This window comes from Erythrolamprus reginae, chromosome 2 (assembly GCF_031021105.1).
Source record: "Erythrolamprus reginae isolate rEryReg1 chromosome 2, rEryReg1.hap1, whole genome shotgun sequence".
Taxonomy (NCBI): Eukaryota; Metazoa; Chordata; class Lepidosauria; order Squamata; family Dipsadidae; genus Erythrolamprus; species Erythrolamprus reginae.
In genome coordinates this window covers 308,177,323-308,200,263 of record NC_091951.1, presented here as the reverse complement: position 1 = coordinate 308,200,263, position 22,941 = coordinate 308,177,323, and the positions used below count along the sequence as shown (strand labels likewise).

At 33.7% G+C, this 22,941-nt stretch overlaps 1 protein-coding gene across 8 annotated transcripts in view; it reads right to left on the bottom strand.

Annotated features, from left to right (window-relative positions):
• Positions 1-22,941, bottom strand: part of MEF2C (myocyte enhancer factor 2C) — a 204,019-nt gene that overhangs the window by 96,415 nt on the left and 84,663 nt on the right. For 5 of the 8 annotated variants that reach the window (XM_070743055.1, XM_070743056.1, XM_070743058.1 and 2 more), the window contains one exon: positions 18,910-19,103. In XM_070743055.1, coding sequence (XP_070599156.1) covers positions 18,910-18,963 — 54 coding nt within the window. In that variant the 5' untranslated portion in view covers positions 18,964-19,103. Of the gene's footprint in view, positions 1-18,909; positions 19,104-21,012; positions 21,400-22,612; positions 22,783-22,941 lie in introns of those variants that run through there. The other 3 variants (XM_070743053.1, XM_070743059.1, XM_070743054.1) reach the window with 2 other exon arrangements.

Genomic DNA, 22,941 nt, shown 5'->3' with positions numbered 1-22,941 from the left:
ACAAATCTAACAGTTTTCTGATGTAATCAAATCAAACCTATGGCTCTGAGGCTACTTAATTAGTTCTAGTTTCTATCAGTTCTTTAATGCTATCAATAAGAATATCTGCATGGGTTTCTATAAAGCATAAAACACTCCAATATGTATTATTCATAAAGGTGTTTTAATCTTCTTATAAGCCTAATGCATGCTAATGCAACTGCAAACTGCTATAAAATATCATTTAACCATACTATGAAAAACGTGACATTAAATCCATTTCATTTTACCAGAGCGCCCATCTCAAAAATGTATCTAGTTCCCTGCTCTTTGCAAATTGTTATTCTACAATATAAACAAACTACATTTGCATGTGATATATTATTTCTATTGATTTTACTATATAGATACAGAAGTCTAAAATAATTTTCAAATTATTACATTGTATTCATATGAGTATATACACACAACTTTCTCTATTCTTTATTAAACCAGAACAGTAGTACTGTATTTAATAAAATTTGCAATCATAATATTCAATTTAACTATTACATTTACTAAACTGCATCGCATTCATATTGATCTACAAGCCAATAGATATATAATGATCTGAGTACATATCTGAGTAATGTTATGGAGGTAAATCAGCATAACTCTGTGGAATTCAAACTAGTTCAGTAGAATTCCTTGAAAAAGAGTTTAGGTTCCAAACAATAATGTACTACAGTACTTAATTAGTTCTGTACTGAAATTTCCTGAGCCAAGTTAAGATCCTATCTGGATGCCTGGAAGCAGCTGGATCTGGATAGCTTTATCTATACCCAGTCAAACATTAATATCCTATTAGGATGTTAATAGATTACCATCCTATTCCATGAAGAGCATTGATTGAGATTGCTATACAAGTGCACAGAGCTTTGAATAGGCAAGTACTGAATTTGCTCAAAAAATTGAGAAGAAAATTATGGTGCCTTGTCCAGTAGGATTACCACTTCCATATTTGCTGATCTTGATTTGACAATACAAAAAAAAAATTGAGCTCATGAAACCAAATTGAACTTTGTGAAAGAAATTGCTAAAATATAGCCATGTAATACCAACAGGCATTTGTTTATAGCCATTTTGAAACTATAGCAATATTATTTCAAGCTGGACTTTGCTTTGTAAAACACAAAAATATATACTGCTCAAAAAAATACAGGGAACAATTAAACAACACAATATAACTCCAAGTTAATCAAACTTCTGTGAAACTGAACTGTCCACTTAGGAAACAACACTGATTGACAATCAATTTCACATGCTGTTGTGCACATTCAACTTTGTACAGAACAAAGTATTCAATGAGAATATTTCATTCATTCAGATCTAGGATGTGTTATTTGAGTGTTCCCTTTATTTTTTTGAGCAGTATATTTTACAATGAATATGAGTTTGTGTGTTATTTGTTTTTGTTTTTAAAAAAGGGGAAACGGTCTAGAGCAGTGATGGCGAACCTATGGCTTGGGTGACACAGGTGGCATGCAGAGCCATATCTACTGGCCCACGAGCTGTTGCCCTTGCTCAGCTCTAATGTGCATGTGTGTGCCAGCCAGCTGATTTTTGGCTCACACAGAGGCTCTGGGAAGGCATTTTTGATTTCCAGAGAGCCTCCGGGGGGAATGGGGGAGGTCGTTTTTATACTCCCCCAGCTCCAGGGAAGCCTTTGGAGCCTACTGGGCCCACCAGAAGTTGGGAAACAGGCCATTTCCAGCCTCCAGAGAGCCTCTGGGGGAGGGGGAGGCAGGGAAAGCTGTTTTCACCCACCCCAGGCATTGAATTATGGCTGTAGGCACTCACACATGCACGATAGCGCATGCCCACGCTCTTTCGGCACCCGAGGAAAAAAAGGTTCACCCAACTAGAAAAAGGATTGGGCTGGATATATAAATCCCATACACTGTTACTGCATTTGAAACTATTTTCAATGATACTTGCAAACCACAGTACTTGAAGAAGACCGTCTGTATATAGAATAGTTTCTGTTGAAGAAAAACCTCAGAATTGAGCATATTAAACATTCTCACCATCAAAAGTACATTTTGGAACAGAAATATCTGTAAGACCACTGTGTTTACAGCTAGGTGTTTCTGAATACTGAAGTTGACCACATGAATGTGCTACACAGTACATATTAATTTTCATGAGATTTGTTGCAGATTTTTGCAAATGATTTCTTTTCATTAGGCTGTAATTTAAAACAATGATAGAATAACTTAAGCATTTATTTCTTAAAAAATAGATTAAAATGTAATCCTAATTGCTTGGAATATGATTCATTAGCATTTTCCCCAGGTGCATTATATGACAATATTACTATTGTTCACCAAGATATAAAACTGGTTTTATGCATCACTGTTTCTAAAGTGAAATAATTTTTACTATTCATTTAAAATATGCCACTCACAGTTAAAAATTTCAGACTTCTTTGCACTTAGCACAGTATCATCATAAATCATTAATCTCTTATACTTTTACAATAAGATGTCATAGGAATGAATCTATTCTTTCCCTGTTAGTGAAAGTTCAAGACTTAAGAAATGATTAAGAACATCATGAAAGGTATTTAATTTTTTTCTTTTTCATTATTTATGTGCTAAAATAAAGTATATTAGGTTTCTAATGTATGTGACTTATAAAAACAAAAAACAATATTACATACTTTTAAATAAATACATTGGTCTCTCTAGTCTGCTAAATTAATCATTTAACTAATTAATTAAAATCAGTCTCTTGTCTTGGTTCAAGTCACCTTGAATATGAAGATATGTGATTTTGTTCTCATTAATAAAGTTTTAAATAATTGAATTTATCTGCAGGCATGAAAACCTGAAATATCTTCCTAGCTCTAGCAATACCATTTTTTACCATGTTTGTATGAAATATTTAGTTCCACAAATAAGTCTTAACAATAAAGATGTTCATCTAATTCCACATAAGCATCTTGGTGCTTAGAGGAAATGCTGAAATGATAACCTTTCTCATGGCTCTTGATATCAGATATCAGAATTCTCAGCATCAGGATTTGTTCCATGAATAGTAAACAACAACTGCTATGGTCTTTTGGCTGTAATAAACTCGAACGCATGAGAGCTGTACTCAAAAGACTTCAGCGGCACTAAACTGCTTAACCCTGTTAAAGAATAATGTTTCTGGAATGAAAATGGGTTTTTACACATTTGTTCCTGCAAAGAATATATATACATATATATTTGGTGAACAAAAAATTTTTTTTGCTAAACCTTTTTTAGCCCCTCCACCCTCCCTCCAATGGCATCCCTCTTTCCCAATCTTAAAATCTGGTCACTTTAATGTAAAAGCAAATAATGTGTGCGATTGGGGAAACCACAGGGAGGGTGGAGGCCCTGTTTTCTCCCAGGAGATTCCTAGAGAGGCCCCATAGAAGCTTCTCCACATCTTTTCCAGCCCTGTTTCCTCCTAGGAGATTCCTAGAGAGGCCCCACGGAGGCTTCTCCCTGCCTTTTCTGGTTACAGTTTCGCAGGCTCGGGTTTGTAAGTGGAAAATGGTTCTTGAGAAGAGGCAACAATTTTTTGAACACCCGGTTCTTATCTAGAACATACACAGCCAAACAGCAAATATTTCATAGTCCATTATTTTCAGTGATTCCAAAATTTGGAACGGTGTTGCTTATGTGTAACCATCTTGTTCCACTATGACTAGTGCTGAGCATTTTTACACAAATTTATATACTGGTAGTTATCATAGTTATCAGACCGAATGAATGTGTATGTGTGTGTGTATGTATGTATCTGATATTCTATGGTGGCAATGGCATGTCACTGCAATAGGAATAAGATAATGAATAAACCAGCCAAGACCAACAAAGGTGTTAGGCTTAGACCAACTGAGTTGCTGCACCAAGTTTCTATTTATCCAAGGCAGAAATATTATGTTCTATGTCAATGAGAAGCAGAAAACTAAAACTTCACACCCCACCAATATTGAATGAACACAATCAAAACAAATTCTTGTGATGATCAATAATGACATTTATCATATTTATTTCCCACCATCTTTTAGTGGTTTTCCAATGTTAATGAAAATAAGTGCCACAACTAAACATTTAATTATATATGTATAAAAGAACCTGAATTATTAAAAAATAAATACAGTACACTTTTATATATTATAATTGTTTATAATAATTTATGGTCTCGTTTTCATTCCTATCCAGTTACAACTTTCCTGCCTTCTCTGTGCCTGTTCTCATCTAATGCTTCCCTGAAAATTTCCAAAATTCTGCATGTTTAATATAGGTGCCTAGCAAACAGCTTTTTATGCTGACTACTACTGCTTTCATTTTGCTTCTTTTCTTTTTTTAACAGTGACCTATCAAAATGGACCTTATATAAAATCATGAGATAAATAAGCATTGGCTAACTTTTTAGTTAATTCCTCGCAGAATTCTAATTCATGCAACCTTATTGCATGAATTACTATAAAATTAATGGCATGGAATTCTTTCAAAGCGAACTCCTCAGAACTATCTTAGGTTTACTTAAAGGTGCTCTCTATGCGGGGACTGATACATTAACTGATACTTAAGTCAAGCTGGAATAATCACAAAACACCAATCCTTACTTTATTTGTGACTTATAAACCAGTGCCTTCTGGAGCTAGTGACTCTTTCCACTTATTCTTGTACTAGTTGCTTTACATTCTTATTCCATCACATGTGTATCTTTCATTTCTTTCCAAAATTCTTTTTAAATTAAAAAAATCCACATAATAATCTCTTATTCAAAAACAAATAATTTCTTATTCAAAAATTCAAAAGTTCCATATAATAATATTTAATGAATTTAGACAAGGCAACATTGCTATGGAAATTAGCAAGATTTTCATTGGCTGCTGCTAAACAGAGAGAATATTTTATCAAAACCTTTTAATGTTTTCTAATATTTTATTTGTTGTAATAATACTGTTTTAATATTACTTGTAATTCACTGTAAATCTGAAATTCAGATTAACGTTCTCCAAATTTGCTTTCCTATGCTTTAATATTTATACATCCATTTTGAGAGATAATGCTTAATTTGTTTTTGAGATGTCTACATACAACTATTTTTTTAAATATAAAGTACAATTTATTTATTTGTTTGTTTATTTATTTGTTTAATTAATTAATTAATTAATTAATTAATTAATTAATTTATTTATTGTTAGAGTTGAAAGGGACCATGACGGCCATCGAGTTCAACCCCCTGCCCAAGCAGGAACCCTATAGTACACCGGTCAAGTGGCAGTTCAATCTTCTCTTAAAAATGTCCAGAGTGTTTAAATATATATTTTTATTGTTTTAACAAGAATGAGGAGATGGGATCTCATTGGGTTTATTCATGCCTTCATGCAAGATTGATGTGTACTAAAACCCACACTCTAATAGGATTTCCATTATTAAAACATAATAGTGTCCATAATCCTTGAAAATAATGTGTATCTTCTCACTTATTGTTCACATACCTTCTCTTTCACCTCAGACGAATGAATTAATTGGTGGGCGGAAAGGACAAGAATCAGATGCCACAACTTGTTTGTTCAAATCTAGCCAACTCAGTACACAATTCACTGTTCAGCTTGTCTACCATCCGTAAAAAGGTACTGTAACTTTTCCTTTGGAACTATTAAGATGGTAGGCGAGCCAATTTAATCTCTATGTATGATATGTGCAACTTCCATGTTTCCAGCTTAGCCTGAGTATAAATCACTATATGCTAATGTAGGTTCAAGTGTAATGATTTTCACAAGGAACAAGTTTTTCTAAAATATAAATGCAGCGATACAAAATGACACTTCTTGTGTAACCATTGAAAATGGACAAACTAAAATGTTTATCTGTAACTAAGAACACTTTCCTGTTTTCTGATTTGATTCTCTGACATATAACAGACCTTTGTAGAACATGACAAAATTGACTCCTTCCACCTAGAAGCCATCCCATCAATTTGTGGTAGAAAAAAAAAGGAATGGCATTTAGCCATTGTTTATGTTTAACTAAAATTATAGTCAAAATTCTGTGCCACTCCTAGCTGTAAATGGCTCAGTGTAGGAGCAAAAATTACGGGTGGAAGGTAAAAGCCACAAATCCACTTACTACGTCATCCACTTTTGTGGTGATAAATTATGATACAGAGCTATGTTGCTTTTATGGCTGTTGTCCCTCCTCTTCAGGATATTTCTGTCTCTCTTTTAAAAATTTAGTAAGTTGGAGAAATAATTATGACCCTCCTATAATAACAGTGTTGCTATCCACCAAAGATACAAAGAAAGAACAGACTTGCTGTGACCCTTTTATTTCATCATACAAACTGGAACTATTATTTAATTTTCTTTATCCCGGTATTTTCTGGAAATCCTGACCAATATTATTCTCAATAATTATTTAATGTTAACACATCTAGAAAGTCCCATATTGCTATAGTGTTCCATTATTCCATGGCACATAGAAATGGAAATACAAAAAATACAAATACACCATGTAGAAATAATAGACGTGTTTCACACTATTTATAGCTGACATTTTAAAAATTGTAATATTTTTGAAAATCTGAAATAAAACTGAATTTGTTGCTCCCACTGAAGTTAATCAGATCTTTAGTCATAACCATCTGGATCCAACATTATGTCTATCAAAAATAAAATATACTCCCAAATCTCTTTATAGCTTTTATATTCTTTCAACTTTCCAGCCCAGAATTGTTAGGACTTCTGCATAACTTTTCTAGAAAAGTATCCAAAGCAGGGAACCCCAAGCCCTGGTCTGTGGACTGGCACTAGATCACGGCATGCCAGAAACTAAGCCATGCAGACAAGCAAAGTCCCATTCACTGGATGAAGACAGCATAGGAAACCATGCCCCCTGAGGTTCACAGAAAAACCTCTCTCCATGGAACGGTGAGAAAAAGGGGACCACTGATTTAAAGTACGTAGGTACAATTACTGCACGAATCCCAGCAACCAGTTAGGTCCCACAGAGTGGGTGTTCTCCGGGTCCCGTCAACTAAACAATGTCGCTTGGCGGGACCCAGGGGAAGAGCCTTCTCTGTGGCGGCCCCGGCCTCTGGAACCAACTCCCCACAGAGATTAGAATTGCCCCCACCCTCCTTGCCTTTTGTAAGCTGCTTTAAACCCACCTCTGCCGCCAGGCATGGGGGAACTGAGATACTCTTTCCCCCTAGGCCTTTACAATTCTATGCATGGTATGTCTGTATGTATGTTTGGTTTTTATAATAATGGGTTTTTAACTGTTTTTAGTATTGGATTATTATTATATGCTGTTTTATTATTGCTGTTAGCCGCCCCGAGTCTCTGGAGAGGGGCGGCATACAAATTCAATAAATAAATAAATAAATTAGCTTCCATACAAAACTGTCAAAAGGTTTCTTGTAGTAAAAGTCTCCAAGCTAAAACTCTTTTTCTCTCTTCTCTTTACTATTTCTGTGTTTCAAATCATGTCTGAACCAAGATTCTCTTGCATCCAACGTTATGATTACCCTCAGTAGCAGTGATAAGCTGAAGCATCCTTGGAAGGTTTTCCCCTGACAAATCTTCTTTTGTATCATGACCAGATAGGAACCACTGAATGAAAGGATCTTTAAAAAGAGCAGCCAAGGACACTTCATCAACCTCCTGCTCTGTTCCTTATAATCCTTCAGTGTAATTTACAGGGACAAGACAGGACTGGGAGAAACTGAAAAGGGAACCATTGTCCTTGACAAAGCATGCTGATCCACAACCGGCTAAAAAGGAGCTGCAATACAGATGCTTTCAAATTGTGACTCTAATGTGAACTACCCCCATCCATTCCTAAGCAAGCCAAAAAAAATATTAATGATTTGAAGAATTAAGATTTTTGAGTATCACTAACTTCAGTGGGATTTTACTTAAATCTAAATATGCTATTGAACTGGGTTGAGGATTGGGAAGCAGAATAAAAGAGAGCACAGCTTCCTGGACTACCATGAAACAATCCTCATTTTTTTCTACAACAATAGAAGTCTAGTTGTTGTTATTATTATTATTATTATTATTATTATTATTATTATTATTATTATTATTATTAATATTATTATTATTTTAAAATTGGATTTGTATGCCGCCCCTCTCCGCAGACTCGGGGCGGCTAACAACAGTGGTAAAACAATATGAACAATCCAATTAATAAAAATAACTAAAAAACCCTTATTATAAAAAACCAAACATACGCACAAACATACCATGCATAACTTGTAATAGCCTAGGGGGAAAGGATAACTTAACTCCCCCATGCCTGGCGACAAAGGTGGGTCTTAAGTAATTTTCGAAAGACAAGGAGGGTGGGGGCTGTTCTAATCTCTGGGGGGAGTTGGTTCCAGAGGGCCGGGGCCGCCACAGAGAAGGCTCTTCCCCTGGGGCTCGCCAAATGACATTGTTTGGTCGACGGGACCCGGAGAAGGCCAACTCTGTGGGGCCTTATCGGCCGCTGGGATTCGTGCGGTAGAAGGCGGTTCCGGATGTATTCTGGCCCAATGCCATGTAGGGCTTTAAAGGTCGTTACCAACACTTTGAATTGTGACCGGAAACCGATCGGCAGCCAGTGCAGGCCGCGGAGTGTTGCAGAAACGTGGGCGAATCTAGGAAGCCCCATGATGGCTCTCGCAGCCTCATTCTGCACGATCTGTAGTTTCCAAACACTTTTCAAAGATAGCCCCATGTAGAGAGCGTTGCAGTAATTGAACCTCGAGGTGATGAGGGCATGAGTGACTGTGAGCAGTGACTCCCTGTCCAAATAGGGCCACAACTGGTGCACCAGGCGAAACTGGGCAAACGCCCCCCTCGCCACAGCCGAAAGATGATGTTCCAATGTCAGCTGTGGATCGAGGAGGATGCCCAAGTTGCGGACCCTTTCTGAGGGGGTCAATAGTTAATGAAGAAGAGTGATAAATTAACTGCAGTTTTATTGTAATACATTTAACACTACAGATCTTACACTTCAAATACAGGACTGGATATTTTGTAAGCAAATCTGCTTTTAAGAATAACAAACAAAATGAAAATTCTGTATAAAATGGCATTGTAAGTGACTTTATGACTTATCAACATTTAGCATCCCCTTTCTTGAATATATCTGAAAACAATTTTATTTCTTTGCAAGTTGGATAGATGGGCTTCCTCAGAATGGCTTTACTGCATGACAGGAATATTCTGTTTCACTCTCTGCATTCTATTCTCTTATCCCTAAAGTAAACATTATGGATATTTTCGAAAATCATACGAGAAAACATTCTTTCTCCAACAAACTATATCTTGCTGAATGTTATACGATAGTGCAGAAGAATTTGTCTGATGCATTATAATAAACAATAAGATTACACTTTAGCCACAAAATGCTATGACACTTTGGCAAATATAAATACATGTTTGGGTTGAAAACATGTTTACTAGTTAAAACAAAGCTAAAATGTTCATGAGGTAAAGGTCAGAGAATATTTCATTCCCTACCGAGCAAGTGGTCAGGAAGCACATTTGTCTCCATTTCCTGTCAAAACAGGAAGACTGCAACTTCTTCCTCCACACAATGACTTTAGTTTTGCTTCCTAACTCCAGCTCTTATTCCCCAAGGGCCTTCCAAAATGAATCCTTAAAAGACAGACATAATTGTTTCTTTGGCTTGCTTGTTCTAGTCTTTGACAACTCATTGACATGGTTTGCTGTTTACATTCTCGTTTGTACTGAGAATGAAGAGCAATGTAATAGAAACATAGAAACATAGAAGACTGACGGCAGAAAAAGACCTCATGGTCCATCTAGTCTGCCCTTATACTATTTCCTGTATTTTATCTTACAATGGATATATGTTTATCCCAGGCATGTTTAAATTCAGTTACTGTGGATTTACCAACCACGTCTGCTGGTTTGTTCCAAGAATCTATTACTCTTTCAGTAAAATAATATTTTCTCATGTTGCTTTTGATCTTTCCCCCAACTAAATCTATAATGTAATCTATATGTTCATTCTAAAATTATGCTTCAATACAGTTTATCAGTCTAGGATTCCCTATCCATGGAGCTCCTGGATACTGGTATCAATTAATCAATTAATCACCCCTTTTTCAACAAACAAAATTTCTTTAACACTAGGAGAGCTTTTGGAATTTGGTTTCACTAGGCATAAAAAAAGATGTGCAAATTTCTAATAATGGAAAGTCTGGGGTTTTTTTTCCTTAATAAGCACATCTTAAATTTTCCATATATTTATCTTGAGCTGTCATTGTTGTTCAAATATAGTTATGAACAAAGAAATACTAGAAGCATAGTTATAAGATAATATATTTTCAAACATTTCCATCTCAACTGTGCAATGGAATACTACTATTAAGATTTTTCCCCCTAGAAATTCTGTTTGTGGGGGAAAAATATAATTGTCGCCTTACTTATTTAAGCACAGTCAACTATTGGATAACATAGTTTTCAAGTATGAAGAGGAAAAGTATGTTTTTATAAAATGTGGAAATTTGTATTATTTTGCTCTTATGAATTTTCATATGTAAGAATACAAAAAGCATAATTTGTGACAGTAAACTGACAGTGAAAAAATGAGATTGTTGTATCTGTATACAAAGCCTTCTGGCTTTTGCATGTGTGTGAATGAGCAAATGTGCTGGTGTAAACTGCTTGATAATTTCATCTCGACAAAATGGTACCAATGGACAAAAAAAGAAAAGAAACTCAAACTAAACATTGAAATAAAACATCAAGAAATCTAAAAACAATCAAAAGATAACGTTGATAGAAATGTATATATGATGCGGATTCACCTGTAAATATGGTTATGAATTGTTTTTAAAACGGAAAAATAATTAATAAATACATTTTTAAAAAAAGATAGTTTCATGTTGTTTAACTATTATTTTCAGAATCCTTCACTTATTGGCATGCTGGGTGAATCCCTAGAAGTTGTAGCCCAACCACATCTGGAAAGACATATGCTGCGTCCTGTTTTACAGTCGACTATATAACTTGCAAGATACTACACTTATGAGATGTTATAATTTTAATGTCTAATGATGTAAGTGTACATATTTATTATTAAAACCAAAAGCATATGTACCAAATTTTGTTGGTAGCTCAATTTTCTTTCAAATTATGAAACCAATCAACCACTGGTAAAAGAAAATAATTCTTTACTTTTAAATTGCACATACATACATACATATATGCATGCATTCATACATTTGAATGCATCCCCATTTTTGATTTCTAGATTCCTGTATTTAAAATAATAAAATGTGCTGCCTAATTAATTTTGAACCATCTTTTTAATGTTGTTAATAATATTTTGTTTATTGAATAAGAAAACTAATCAATCAAACATACACAGCAGCGAATGTATGCACCATTGCAGTGTAATATATAGCATTCAGTCCTATAATAAAATGCAATAATTATACATTTTCTAAGTATAATAAATAAAATCCAGAGGATTCTTTCGGTTTTTGTCATTATGAATAACTTGTTTTCTTTTTAATTTTATTTCAGAGCCTTGTGTTTCACTATACTGAGGCAGAACTAGAGTTAACAGAAAAATTGATGATTCTATTTTGAAATAATGCATATAAGATTGGAAACAGATATTGGTTAACTGGGGGTAGGGTGGGGGAAAATTTTAGGAATTGTAAAATGAATTGGAGTACCATTTCCCAAATGGAGAGAGATTAAAATTTAGATAAGCAACTGAGCATCATATTCATTCTGGTCCTTCAGATATTTTTTTTGCCATGATTTAAAAAGAAATTACAGTCTTTATGGTCAGAGATTATTACAATAAATGAATAAAACTGATTACTGACTTCAAAGCTCTGACAAAAACAAAACAAAAGAGGAGGAATAAGAAACTACAACAAGGCTTGATCAGGAGAGAAGGACCCTATGAATCCATATTCACAAACTTAAAGGGATAAAAATCAGGTTCTTTTTAAAGTTCTAACATCTTGTTGTCTACAATGGGAGGGATTTTTTTTAAAGCAAAAACTGACAAGCAGCGTAACAGATATGGTTCTTCCTCCATTTCCTGGATGAGCCTGACAGATGTTGAATTTGTTAGCCACTGACATTAAACCTAAAATGACTGTGCAGCAAATTAATCAAACTTATGAACTCAATTCTGTACAGTTGAAAAGGGAGAGAATCCCAACAAAGACACATGGAGAGAACCTTTTTGTTTTTAATCTTTAACTGTGGCCAATGGGATATGATTAATTAAGTCAGCCACAGGCCTGATATTGTTTTATCGTTTAGGGAAGAGTGCGTTGGGAACCTGCCGATTAACATTGTTTCTGTCCGTATTTCTCTTGTAGAATGCTGAGTGAGGAAATAAGGAAGAAATTTCTGTCCTGGCTCTAAAGATACCTCCAGAAGCAGACATCCTATATGATACCTCAGCAATTGCTGCCAGTAACCTAGGACATCCAAACCTCAGTAAAATTCATAGAGCAAGCCTGTCATGATTCATTCAGGTTTTATTACTTCACTGGAGCTAAAATGAAACTGCAGTAACTTGTCTATGTCTATCTCAGAGTTATATGTTCTGCGCCATCAAAGCACCGTAATCATTTGGATCAATGCATGAGTCCAACCTTGAATTTTTTAAATGTATTAAAATAAGATATTTTCATATGTTTAGATTCTAAGAAGAATCAGCTGGCAAAAAGGTTATCTCTTACCCTTCTTTACCTACCACTTCTTATAGTTGCTAATCTCTTTCAATATTCTTCCTGTTCCAATTATATGCCTGATTTTTAAATGTGGTTTCTGGGGGTGAATGTTTTATTGTATTATGAGGGCAAACATTTTTTTACATACCGCTCTCTCTATATGGGTCAAAATATAGATAATATTTTTGTTGAGATGTGTTCCACACACATCTGAAGGGTTTTTTAAAAAAAATATAAATTCTCTGCCTTTCTACGGTCAGGTTTTGGGAGATCTTGGAATCCGTTCATAAATCTTTGCATTAATCAACAATTCCATGTTCCAAGCAGTCCCAAAACATTACAAGTATGGATAAGGATTATAAGGATTACAAGTACTGTAATCCTTATGTTTATGAGGCTACTACACAAAGGCGTCCCAAAACTACTACACAAAGGTGTCCCTTCTTTTTTTAATTTAGAGAAACATTTACAAATCTGTTTTAATCATATTCTTATATGATCAGAATGCCTGCTAACCATATCCAGACCACAAAGTGATAAAAATTAAAACATTTCCCCTAATGCTATTTTTCACTGTTTCATTGCATCATCATCACCACCACTACTACCACCTCCATTTTTATTTATAATAATAAATTTTAATATATCGTGGTTCAAAACAAATAAATCAGATAGTTCTGAAATTCTAAAGAGCTTATGCTTATGAGGCTAATACACATAGGTGTTCCAAAGCAGCGGCAAATCTAGGTCAGGCAAGATTATTATAGTTCCTTTAAATCCTTCAAACATAGCATTATTTTAACTGGGATGCCACTAATTTGGTAATTTTAAAAGAAAATTCTGGCTTTATTTGAAAAATTAAAACAAAAGATCCAGTGGTTCTTTCAAAATTTCTTATCCACAAAGAGTGGTCTTAAGCAGCAGGATGGAATTTTCAAAAAAGACTCAAGATTTCAGCAAGAGTGATACTGACCCTCTTTCCTCATTTCATAATGCAGCAATATCGAGAAGAAAAAAAGTAAATATAAATTTATATTAAGACTAAGGTATGATCACATAATGCCCAGTTATAGTTCCAAATGCTAAGATTTGTTTATCTATTGACAGCATTCATATGTTGTCATACAGTTCATTATATCTGTATTAGTACACACCAGAGAAGGGTATGTGTGTGTGTTTTGTTCGTTTTAGTCTCCAAAAGAATTAGTAATCTTTTCAGGAAGCTAGAAAATTTCTGCATGTCTTACAACATTGGGGATGCAAGAATAAAATAATTTTAATTAAAAAAATCAGAAAGAGATCTTGTGAAATTTGGCTCTTTGGATGGAATTTTGGCCATTTTAAATGTGCATTTTTTACAAACGCAAGCACAGCCCCCCACCCAAACATATACAGATAATGTATGCCATCTAGTGGTATCAGGGTCATTATAGCACCCATGGGTGCTACAGTGCCAATCTCTGGTGCAGGAATATAGACAGCCAGAGATATTCAGGTGGCAGGAAAAAAAATTAGGCTTTCTTTTTTGAGCAACCCAAAGAAAGAAGGAAGGAAGAATAAAGGTACAATAATTGCAGTGAATTCAGTGGTCGAGTATCAAAGCATCATTATTATTTTTTTTACATAAAATCCTTTATCTGCCCTGCTTACTTTTCAAACATTATTGGTGTGCACTGAAAGCAGTTATGGCAAAAAAGAGAGAGACATTTTTCTAACTAATAATTCACAACAGATACTACTCTTTTGTGCTTGCCCAACTATATTGTTGTAGTGTGTATGTCTATACACACACACACACACACACAAACACACGATTCTTTTATTTATTTCATTACTTGCTATAACATACTATTAGCGTAGATTTTGTACATGGACCTATTTTGTTAGTTGAAATAATCAAAGCTCATATATTTCTTTCTAACAGAATATTGTAAATAAATAATGTAAACAGATTGCTATTCTCTCTATCCTTATATCCTAAGATTTTTATTAATATTGCTTCTTCATTGCTTATTTGACCCCTATGACAATCATTAAGTGTTGTACCACATGATTCTTGACAAATGTATATTTTATTTTATGTACGCTGAGAGCATATGCACCAAGACAAATTCCTTGTGTGTCCAATCACACTTGGCCAATAAAAATTCTATTCTATTCTATTCATCAGCACATTAATTTTCTAAAACAGAGCAGAATAGAAAAAGCTCACTATAAGTGAAAAAGCTGGCAAAAGAAAAATCAAGATGAAAAAGAAAACATTCAAAAAAAATTACCCAGTTAATTCCTATGAACTGTATTGGGCAGTGCTTCCCAATTTTGTTCACTCTACCAGTTTAATCCTATTCCTCATTGTTGAGTCACATGCTCAAGAACTATTATTAAGAATTTCCCTTAACTTACGTTTATTTTTGAATAGCATTATCTTTTAACCCTGCTCCTATGCTCGGGTCTATATGACCCGAAATGAAATTTGAGACCCTGTAGATTACTTGTCATGCGGATCTGAAACTTGTGATTAAGTGACTTTTCCTCATTTGAGGGGTTCTTACTATGTGGGGTTTTTTCCCCATTTTGTTTACTTTTTGCTACATGCTGATTGTTACATTTCGTTACACTCAAAACAGTACAAGTGTATAGTAAATGTGAACACAACAGCAGGGTTAAAAGAATGAAATACTACTGGCATTTGTATGGCTCTCTTAGATTGCATTTGAACCTAACAACAGGATTATGAAACCCATTGATTTTTGTCACTTTAACATTAATTTCTTACTTTTCAACTTTCAGTGATAATGGTGGAAGAGTGGGTTTCTTGATTGTTGAACGTAAACCTTACTATATTTCATAATGTATTTAGTTGTACTAATAATCAATGAGTGCTATTATTTAATTCCTTTTTATAATGGCAAATTTTGCATTACAATATTAAACGATAACAAATTTTGCAAAAAGGCATTTGGACACTACTCACAGAAAAAAACCATTTTGCAGGAAAGTGTTTAAGGATAGCATGAAGGTGGGGGTTAATTCATTTTGATTTTTATACTCCTTCTCTGGAATTATTCTCTATACCAGCTCTATAACTGCTTTTGCACTGGCTGCTATAAGCAATAGCTCTCAAACTTTATAAGCTATTTTTAGCATGACTAAAAAAATTTCAGTGAGCACATGATTCTTGAAACACGCTGTAAATCTTGAGAATCTCAGATTCTATTTAAAAACTAGTCAAACCAAATTTAACATGCATAACGTAAGAAAAAAGTATTAAAATATTGAATGGAGGATGTTAAATTATGGATGATCAAAATTGTAGATGCTTAAAAATACTTTGAAAGATGTTCATGTGTTGAGGAAATACTGCCTTGTGATGTTACTAAGTTGTGCTTTGATGGACTAAAGCAAAAACACCAAAAAGGGAAGGAACAAATTCTAAATTTTTGTCTATCAATGTTAATCTAGTATTATGGATACATTCAATCAAATTATGTTTCAGAAAATAAAATTAAGCCATCTATGTTGACTAACCCTAATTTTAAAACAATCATGTCCTATGTATATTTTCTTATGCAAATTAAAGAGTTACTGAAAACAAAATGATAATTTGATCCCTTTCATACTCATTATTTTTAACTTAGCATAAGCAAGTCTCCAATACAAGCATGTGAAAATGCTTAACACTCATCTTAAGCAAATAACTATGCAACTAAGAAAGTTATGTACACTATTTGAAGAAAGTTCTCACAAAATCTCAATGGGGAAAAAGTAGCCATGACTAACCTAAATTCCCAATTTCATCTGGAATTGGGTGCTACATTATTGTAAAATTGTTTTCCTTAATATTTAAGTATATATGAAGTTTTATATACACTCTTGCATCTTACAACAATGACAGGTTGGATCCAGATTTGCCTCTGTTAAAAGATGACTCCTTGGCTCCAGCAGAAATTCTCCATTGGAGAAACAAAGATTTCTATTGAATCTGTTGAAGGCTTTACTCCGGTTTACACACTATTCTGTAGTTCCCTTTAGAAAATATAGTCAGATGCATAGAATCTCTAAACCTATAATTTAGTCATATAATTTAACTTCTTCCATCTTTTGATTTAATCAGTTCACCATTACAATAATTATGAAACAACATTTAATTTTGTTTTCTAAGAAATAGCAAAACTAATTGGACATAAAAGGTTTGTCTGCTCATGAAACTTACAATAGAGTATTAATAGTAATACTGTTAATACTCCATTAAGCATTTTCAAAAACAAATTCAACAACAAATTCATCTCTATCAATTGTGCCTAAAGTATTGTGCAAGCATTTTAACAAAGAATAAAACAAAAGAGATCATTTCCAATGAAATGATATACAAATAATTAATATAATAAATATTATATTAAGGAGGCTTTAACCCTCCAGAACATTTTGTATAATTGAGACAATGTTAAGCTCTTATAAATTTAACTGATTTAAAATGCAGTGGCTTAAATCTGCCTTGAAATCGGCAAGACTTAATTTTGGCTGAATCCTGTTTCTGGTCATTAATATTTATTAAATGTGACATTCTGATTTTCAAATAATATTTTATTCAAATATTTGTATGTTAAATATACAGAAGTTTTTCGATAAAAGCAGAAAACACCTATTCTTAAAAATATATCATCTGAAAATATTGCCAAGTCTGCTTAAAAGAAAAGATCTGATGTATGAGTAAACTTTATTACCTTAAAAAATAAGTAGACATTTAAATTTCCTCCACTTTTAAACTGATTCTGACATAATTTTAAAGAAAATAGTTAAAAGAATTATGATAAAATTTACCAATGTCTATACCCTTAATGCTACTAGCCTCTATTTTATTTTTAAACTTAAATTCCAAACAATAAACAATTAAACAGATATGAGACTTTGCTACAGACAAAATTAATGCTTTTTAATTTTCCCCAGAACAATAAGTAATCTAGAGAGAAGACTTTGAATGAATCTATCAAGCATTATCACTGTTGCCTTTATTTGAAACTTGATTTTCTGCCATGAAGAGGTCAAGTTATGCTTGTAATTGCAGTGTTTTCAAATTTTACACAAGACTCACTTGAAAATTAGAACTATCAATTATTCCTACATTGCATCATATTTACAAGAAGCATGCAACTGATCAGTAAGACGAATACAGGCAAAAAGCTGCTTGCTAGTTACGGATACCCTGGTTGCATTGGAATGTAAAGACAGCCCAGGGATCTCCAAGGAGTAAAATGAGATTAAGTTTTCTTACTGATCTAGCTAGGAAAAAGCAGTAATAATAATACTTAGAAATCTGTGGGTTGAATAGAAATAAACCATTACCTACAAGCCTCTGGATTAATCAAAATGAGTTAAATGGAACCTATTCCCATTTTCAAAACCTAATCTAAACCCAAGATGTAACATGCATCCATAATATATTTGAAGATGCAGGGACTCACATCTGTTGTTTTTCTGGTTGGCAGCTTTTAGACTTTTTTCTTTGCATACTTGCATATGAAACAAACATTAGAAACAAAATTTTAATGTTTGTTTCTATGTTTCTATACATTTTTTCATAGATAACAAGCCTTAATTTTAAACAATAATTTAATTTTCCGAGAAGTAATTTCTGTATAGGATTATTGTATTGATGTAAGATTTATTGCTGACATTTAAGAATTATCCAGATAAAACTAGACATCTTGAGAACTTTCAGATTTCATAAAAGGATTTTTAAAATAATAACAACAATTTGAGCAAGTCCTCAAAGTGCCACCATGTTACAAAATAAACATTAAACAATATAACTATCCAATATGAGCCAAGTCATTTTCAAAACTCAGTTTATTAAAAATGGTAAGAGTTATATGAATTGTCTTGATCATTGGATTAATTCAAATTAAGATATTAAGCAGTTATATGGATGATAAAATGATGTGTGTTTTATTTTAATTAAAATATTGCATTAAGTATCAATCATTTCATTAGATAAGGAATTCTAGGAAGAATTTGCTTTTACAAATATGTGTGTATGTTAATAGTTCAATAGAAGTTGAAAACTACACATGAAACACACGTTATGATCCATTATTATGTCCCATTGATGTAATGCATATGTGACAATCATAGCCTTTATAAGATCTGATGATGCTGGATTTTTAAATTTCAACTTACCTGCCTGTTACGTTCATCCATTATCCTCGTGATCTGAATCTTTTTTCTCCCCATAGTCCCCGTTTTTCTTCTTTCGTTCGTTCCTACACTTCTGTATTTTCTTCTTCTCTTTCCTTCCTCTTTCCTGTTTCCTCAAACCAAGACTCCTTCTTCAGCACTTACACAATTCAATTCACAGACCCCTGCATCCGTTCCTGCCAAGTACACAAAAGAAGTGAATAGTTAAGTTACTCAGACAAAATCTCAATAGAACTTGATTAGTTGTGGTATTTTATCAAGTGGCCTGAATGCATTTAGCATGTAGAACTGCTAAATAAGCAACTACATTAGAAATGAAGTCAAGAATGGTTCGGCATTATCATTATTAATTACTGACAGATGGATTGTCAGGGTTTTTCTTAAATACCTTTGGCACTCTAGTTCTACAGACAATTATTTAGAACATTCATGCATACAAGACAAGATTCAAAATGTAAGTGTTGGAGAATCCTTTTAAGGCATCACTATAACAATTAAAGTAAATGCTCTCGTACGTTTCATCAAGGCACATTTTTCTGTTCTGTAATACATCGTCAGAAATATGAAAAATTACCTGAATCAGAGAGTTAATGAAGCCTTCCATACCTATGCAAGCTAAGTAATCAAGCTAATTCACTTTTGAATGAAAACAGAAGAGGTAATAATGCTTCTTATTATGCAAATAGGCTGGACCATTATTTTATTAATGTTTTATTTGATATATGGGAAATGTCAGCTGATTCTTAAATCTTTTAAAATTATCTTGCATTTAAAAAGATTTCAAAAGAAAAAACATTCATCCTTCTATCATAGTTTAATACGTATATATTCCCTAAATACATTTGTATATATCTCCATCTACAGGAAACACAATAAATAGAACAGTTGTTGATATATTCCATGTACCAAATCCTATACACTGCAAACGAACAAACAAAAACCACATTGTAAAAGATCATAATTGTACCAAAAATCCACAAACACATGGCAGCACTTCTTATATTCCTCCACAAAAATGCTAGAAACTACAATATTAATCCATAAAACATAAACTAAAAATAAAAGATATATTTGTGAATTAAAAACCAATGGAATTTCATTATAGATAAAAATATAACGCCAATTACATAAAACCTAAGGACAGAAATCTTTAGTTGCTGTTTGCAATCCTAAAAGTTGGCTGCAAAATATTAAAATATTTTAACATTAGTTGGAGAAACCAGCTTTTCCATATTCATATATATCATAGTAAAATCCTACTTCTATAAGTCAGATTTTTAGTTGAGTGAGCATGTAATATTTCAGGCTTAATACTTTATACACAATTCGGATATAATAAAATTATTTATTAATTAAAATCATATAAATATGCAGACTAGTTTTTTCCCTGGTTAATTGGACGCCGTTTTTTCTTACAGCCAACCTGAACAATTATGTAAAAATAAAAAGCAATTATTTATTAATGTACTGTTTTTCATGCAATAAAACTGATTCTCATTTTGATGTCCCGCTTTATCCTCTTTTTCCTACTGGAAAGATTTTGGCTTTTTAACAGAAATTGAAGGGAACATATATTTACTTTCACACAAATTGCACATTCTACACACTCTGAAGATGCAATTTTAAATATACTTTCAGAGAATACATCCCTTAGAATTCACTGGACTTACTCATGGTTAGAAATGTATAAAGTTATATATAATGCAAATCGGCATTATATTTTATGTTTTCATAATATAATTTCTGGTACTATTACTTTATAGCATTAAAAACTTCAGAATTGATGTTTTCTTAACTATCCAAAGCAGGCTATGTATCGGTGAAACAGTTCCATTTGTACAGTTCTAAAATTTTAACTGATGCAACTTGATCTGTTCATAATCATCCAGAAATAGAATAGAATTCGAACAAGCCCTCTAAAACTCTACTGCATATCATACACATTTGAACATGTCATAGTCCCTTAAAGTTAGTGGCAGTTATAGTAACATGTTTATTTGTTTCTGACTGAACTTTTTCTTGGGAGCACCCCCTTAGCCTTTCTCCCATCCCCACCTCCCATCCATACCAAATAGTGATTCTTACCTCTGATTTTTTTTTTTAAAAGCCAGGTAATTTTCATGTACGAGATGAACCCAAAGAAGTTTAACAGGCTTTGTCCAGCACATAGACAACCCATAGACTAATCCACAGCAAAAGCATATGGGACAATTTCCTTTCCTCTCATTCACTCACGTGGAGCCAGAGGCACTATTGGCTTACAGCCCTACGTCTGCCTAAGCTCTTATTCTTTTGAGGGTGGAAGGTCAGAGTGGGCAGATTAAAGAAGTGGTGACAGTTAGCCAGGATGAGAGTTGCTTTACACATCCAAAGTCTGAAGCCTGCATGAGAAAAACCTTGGGCGGGTGGTGGTGGCGGAGGGAGGAATAGGGGGAGAACGGGAAATCACTGAATGCTGACACTCTTGCCTGCAAGAACTTGTGAGCAGAGCCTGGGTAAAACAGCAGCATGGTTAGCCCCTCCCACACAACTATCAGTTCCACATTTCATATCGAGCTTTCAGAAAGAAAAAAAAGAAAAATAGAAACAGTCCGGTGTCAGGAACGTTAAGTATTCAGCAACTGTATAAAATATTCTAAAAATAGTTTCACAAATACCTCCATGGAACCAGCAAACATAAACCTACTAGGGAGGCTGACAGAACACCGAATTTGTATGGCTGTAATTTAAAAGATGAATTTGAACCACTGGGCATGTTTGCAGCAACAATCTGTTGACAAATTGGTGGCAGTGGTGTGGTGGGGAGAAAGAGAATAACCCTTGCAATTTAGAAAGGAAACATTGATCCCATTTATTACGTTGCTGCTTCTCAGATACAGGAATGTGGAGGATCAAGACGCTTAACAGTATGTTCACTGTTTCTATCTGTAAACACTCACTAATTCACACATGCATATGTGCACATACCCAGGCACTTAGAAACATACACAGGATTCAGAGATATAACAGTTCTATAAATTATAAACAACAAAGATTAGGAACACAGTAGTTTTTTTGCTCAAAAGTGGCTTTGTAGGATTTTAGGGTGTTTTTTTTATAGCTTAATTATACCCCCGCTTGAAAGAAAGCAGAAAAATACCTCTATGAATATGCTCACATGCATGCATGAACTAAAAATAGAAATTACCATTTTTATGATTTTACCAATCTTTTTTGTTTACCAATCTTTTAGGAAAGATTCAAATCGATGCAGCTATGGTAAAGAAACTTAATAAATATATTGTGAGATAAATTTAAAAGCATAGTCAATGTATGAGCCATCTACGCTCTAATATTGACCAATAGCTAATCTTATGTTGACTACCTGCTTCTGAAACTTCAACAAAATCAACTTTGAGTAGTTAACTACTTAAAGTCGCCTATGAAAACCTACCACGCATTTCTCAAAAAAAAAAAAAAGAAGTTACAATAGCACAAGCTCTATGCTGCTATAAAGAAAGTGCACCTCCCAAAACTAACTATGAATTAAATTATTCCAGAAACCCTATCCAAATAGGTCTACATTAAAGAAATCTAAAACAATGACAGCATTATATATAAACAAATGCATTAAAAATGTTGATGTTACAGTCTTCAAAATTACTGCCTTCAGCATTTTCCCCCTTTCGGAAATCCAAACACTTACAAAAAAAATCAGATAGTTTGCTAAAATGAGGAACTTCATTTTGGCGGGCTTCTGTTCGCTTTACAATTTGGCAGAAGCAGAGACAGCCGAGGGAAGAAGAATCTGAGTTCCAGTGGACAGATCCACACACTGCAGCTTCTTCTCTGCCTGCTCTCTTACACATTCTGTCCATCTCCCACTCAATATCACAGCAGAGTCTTGACAGAATGGCAGGAAACACGCACCGAGTGGTCAAGGAAGGAGATGATGTCAGCAACCACGAACAATAAAAGGTGTAAAGGTGCTTCCTTCCTTAAACTGTTCCAGAAGTGCAAAATGGGAACCAAAAC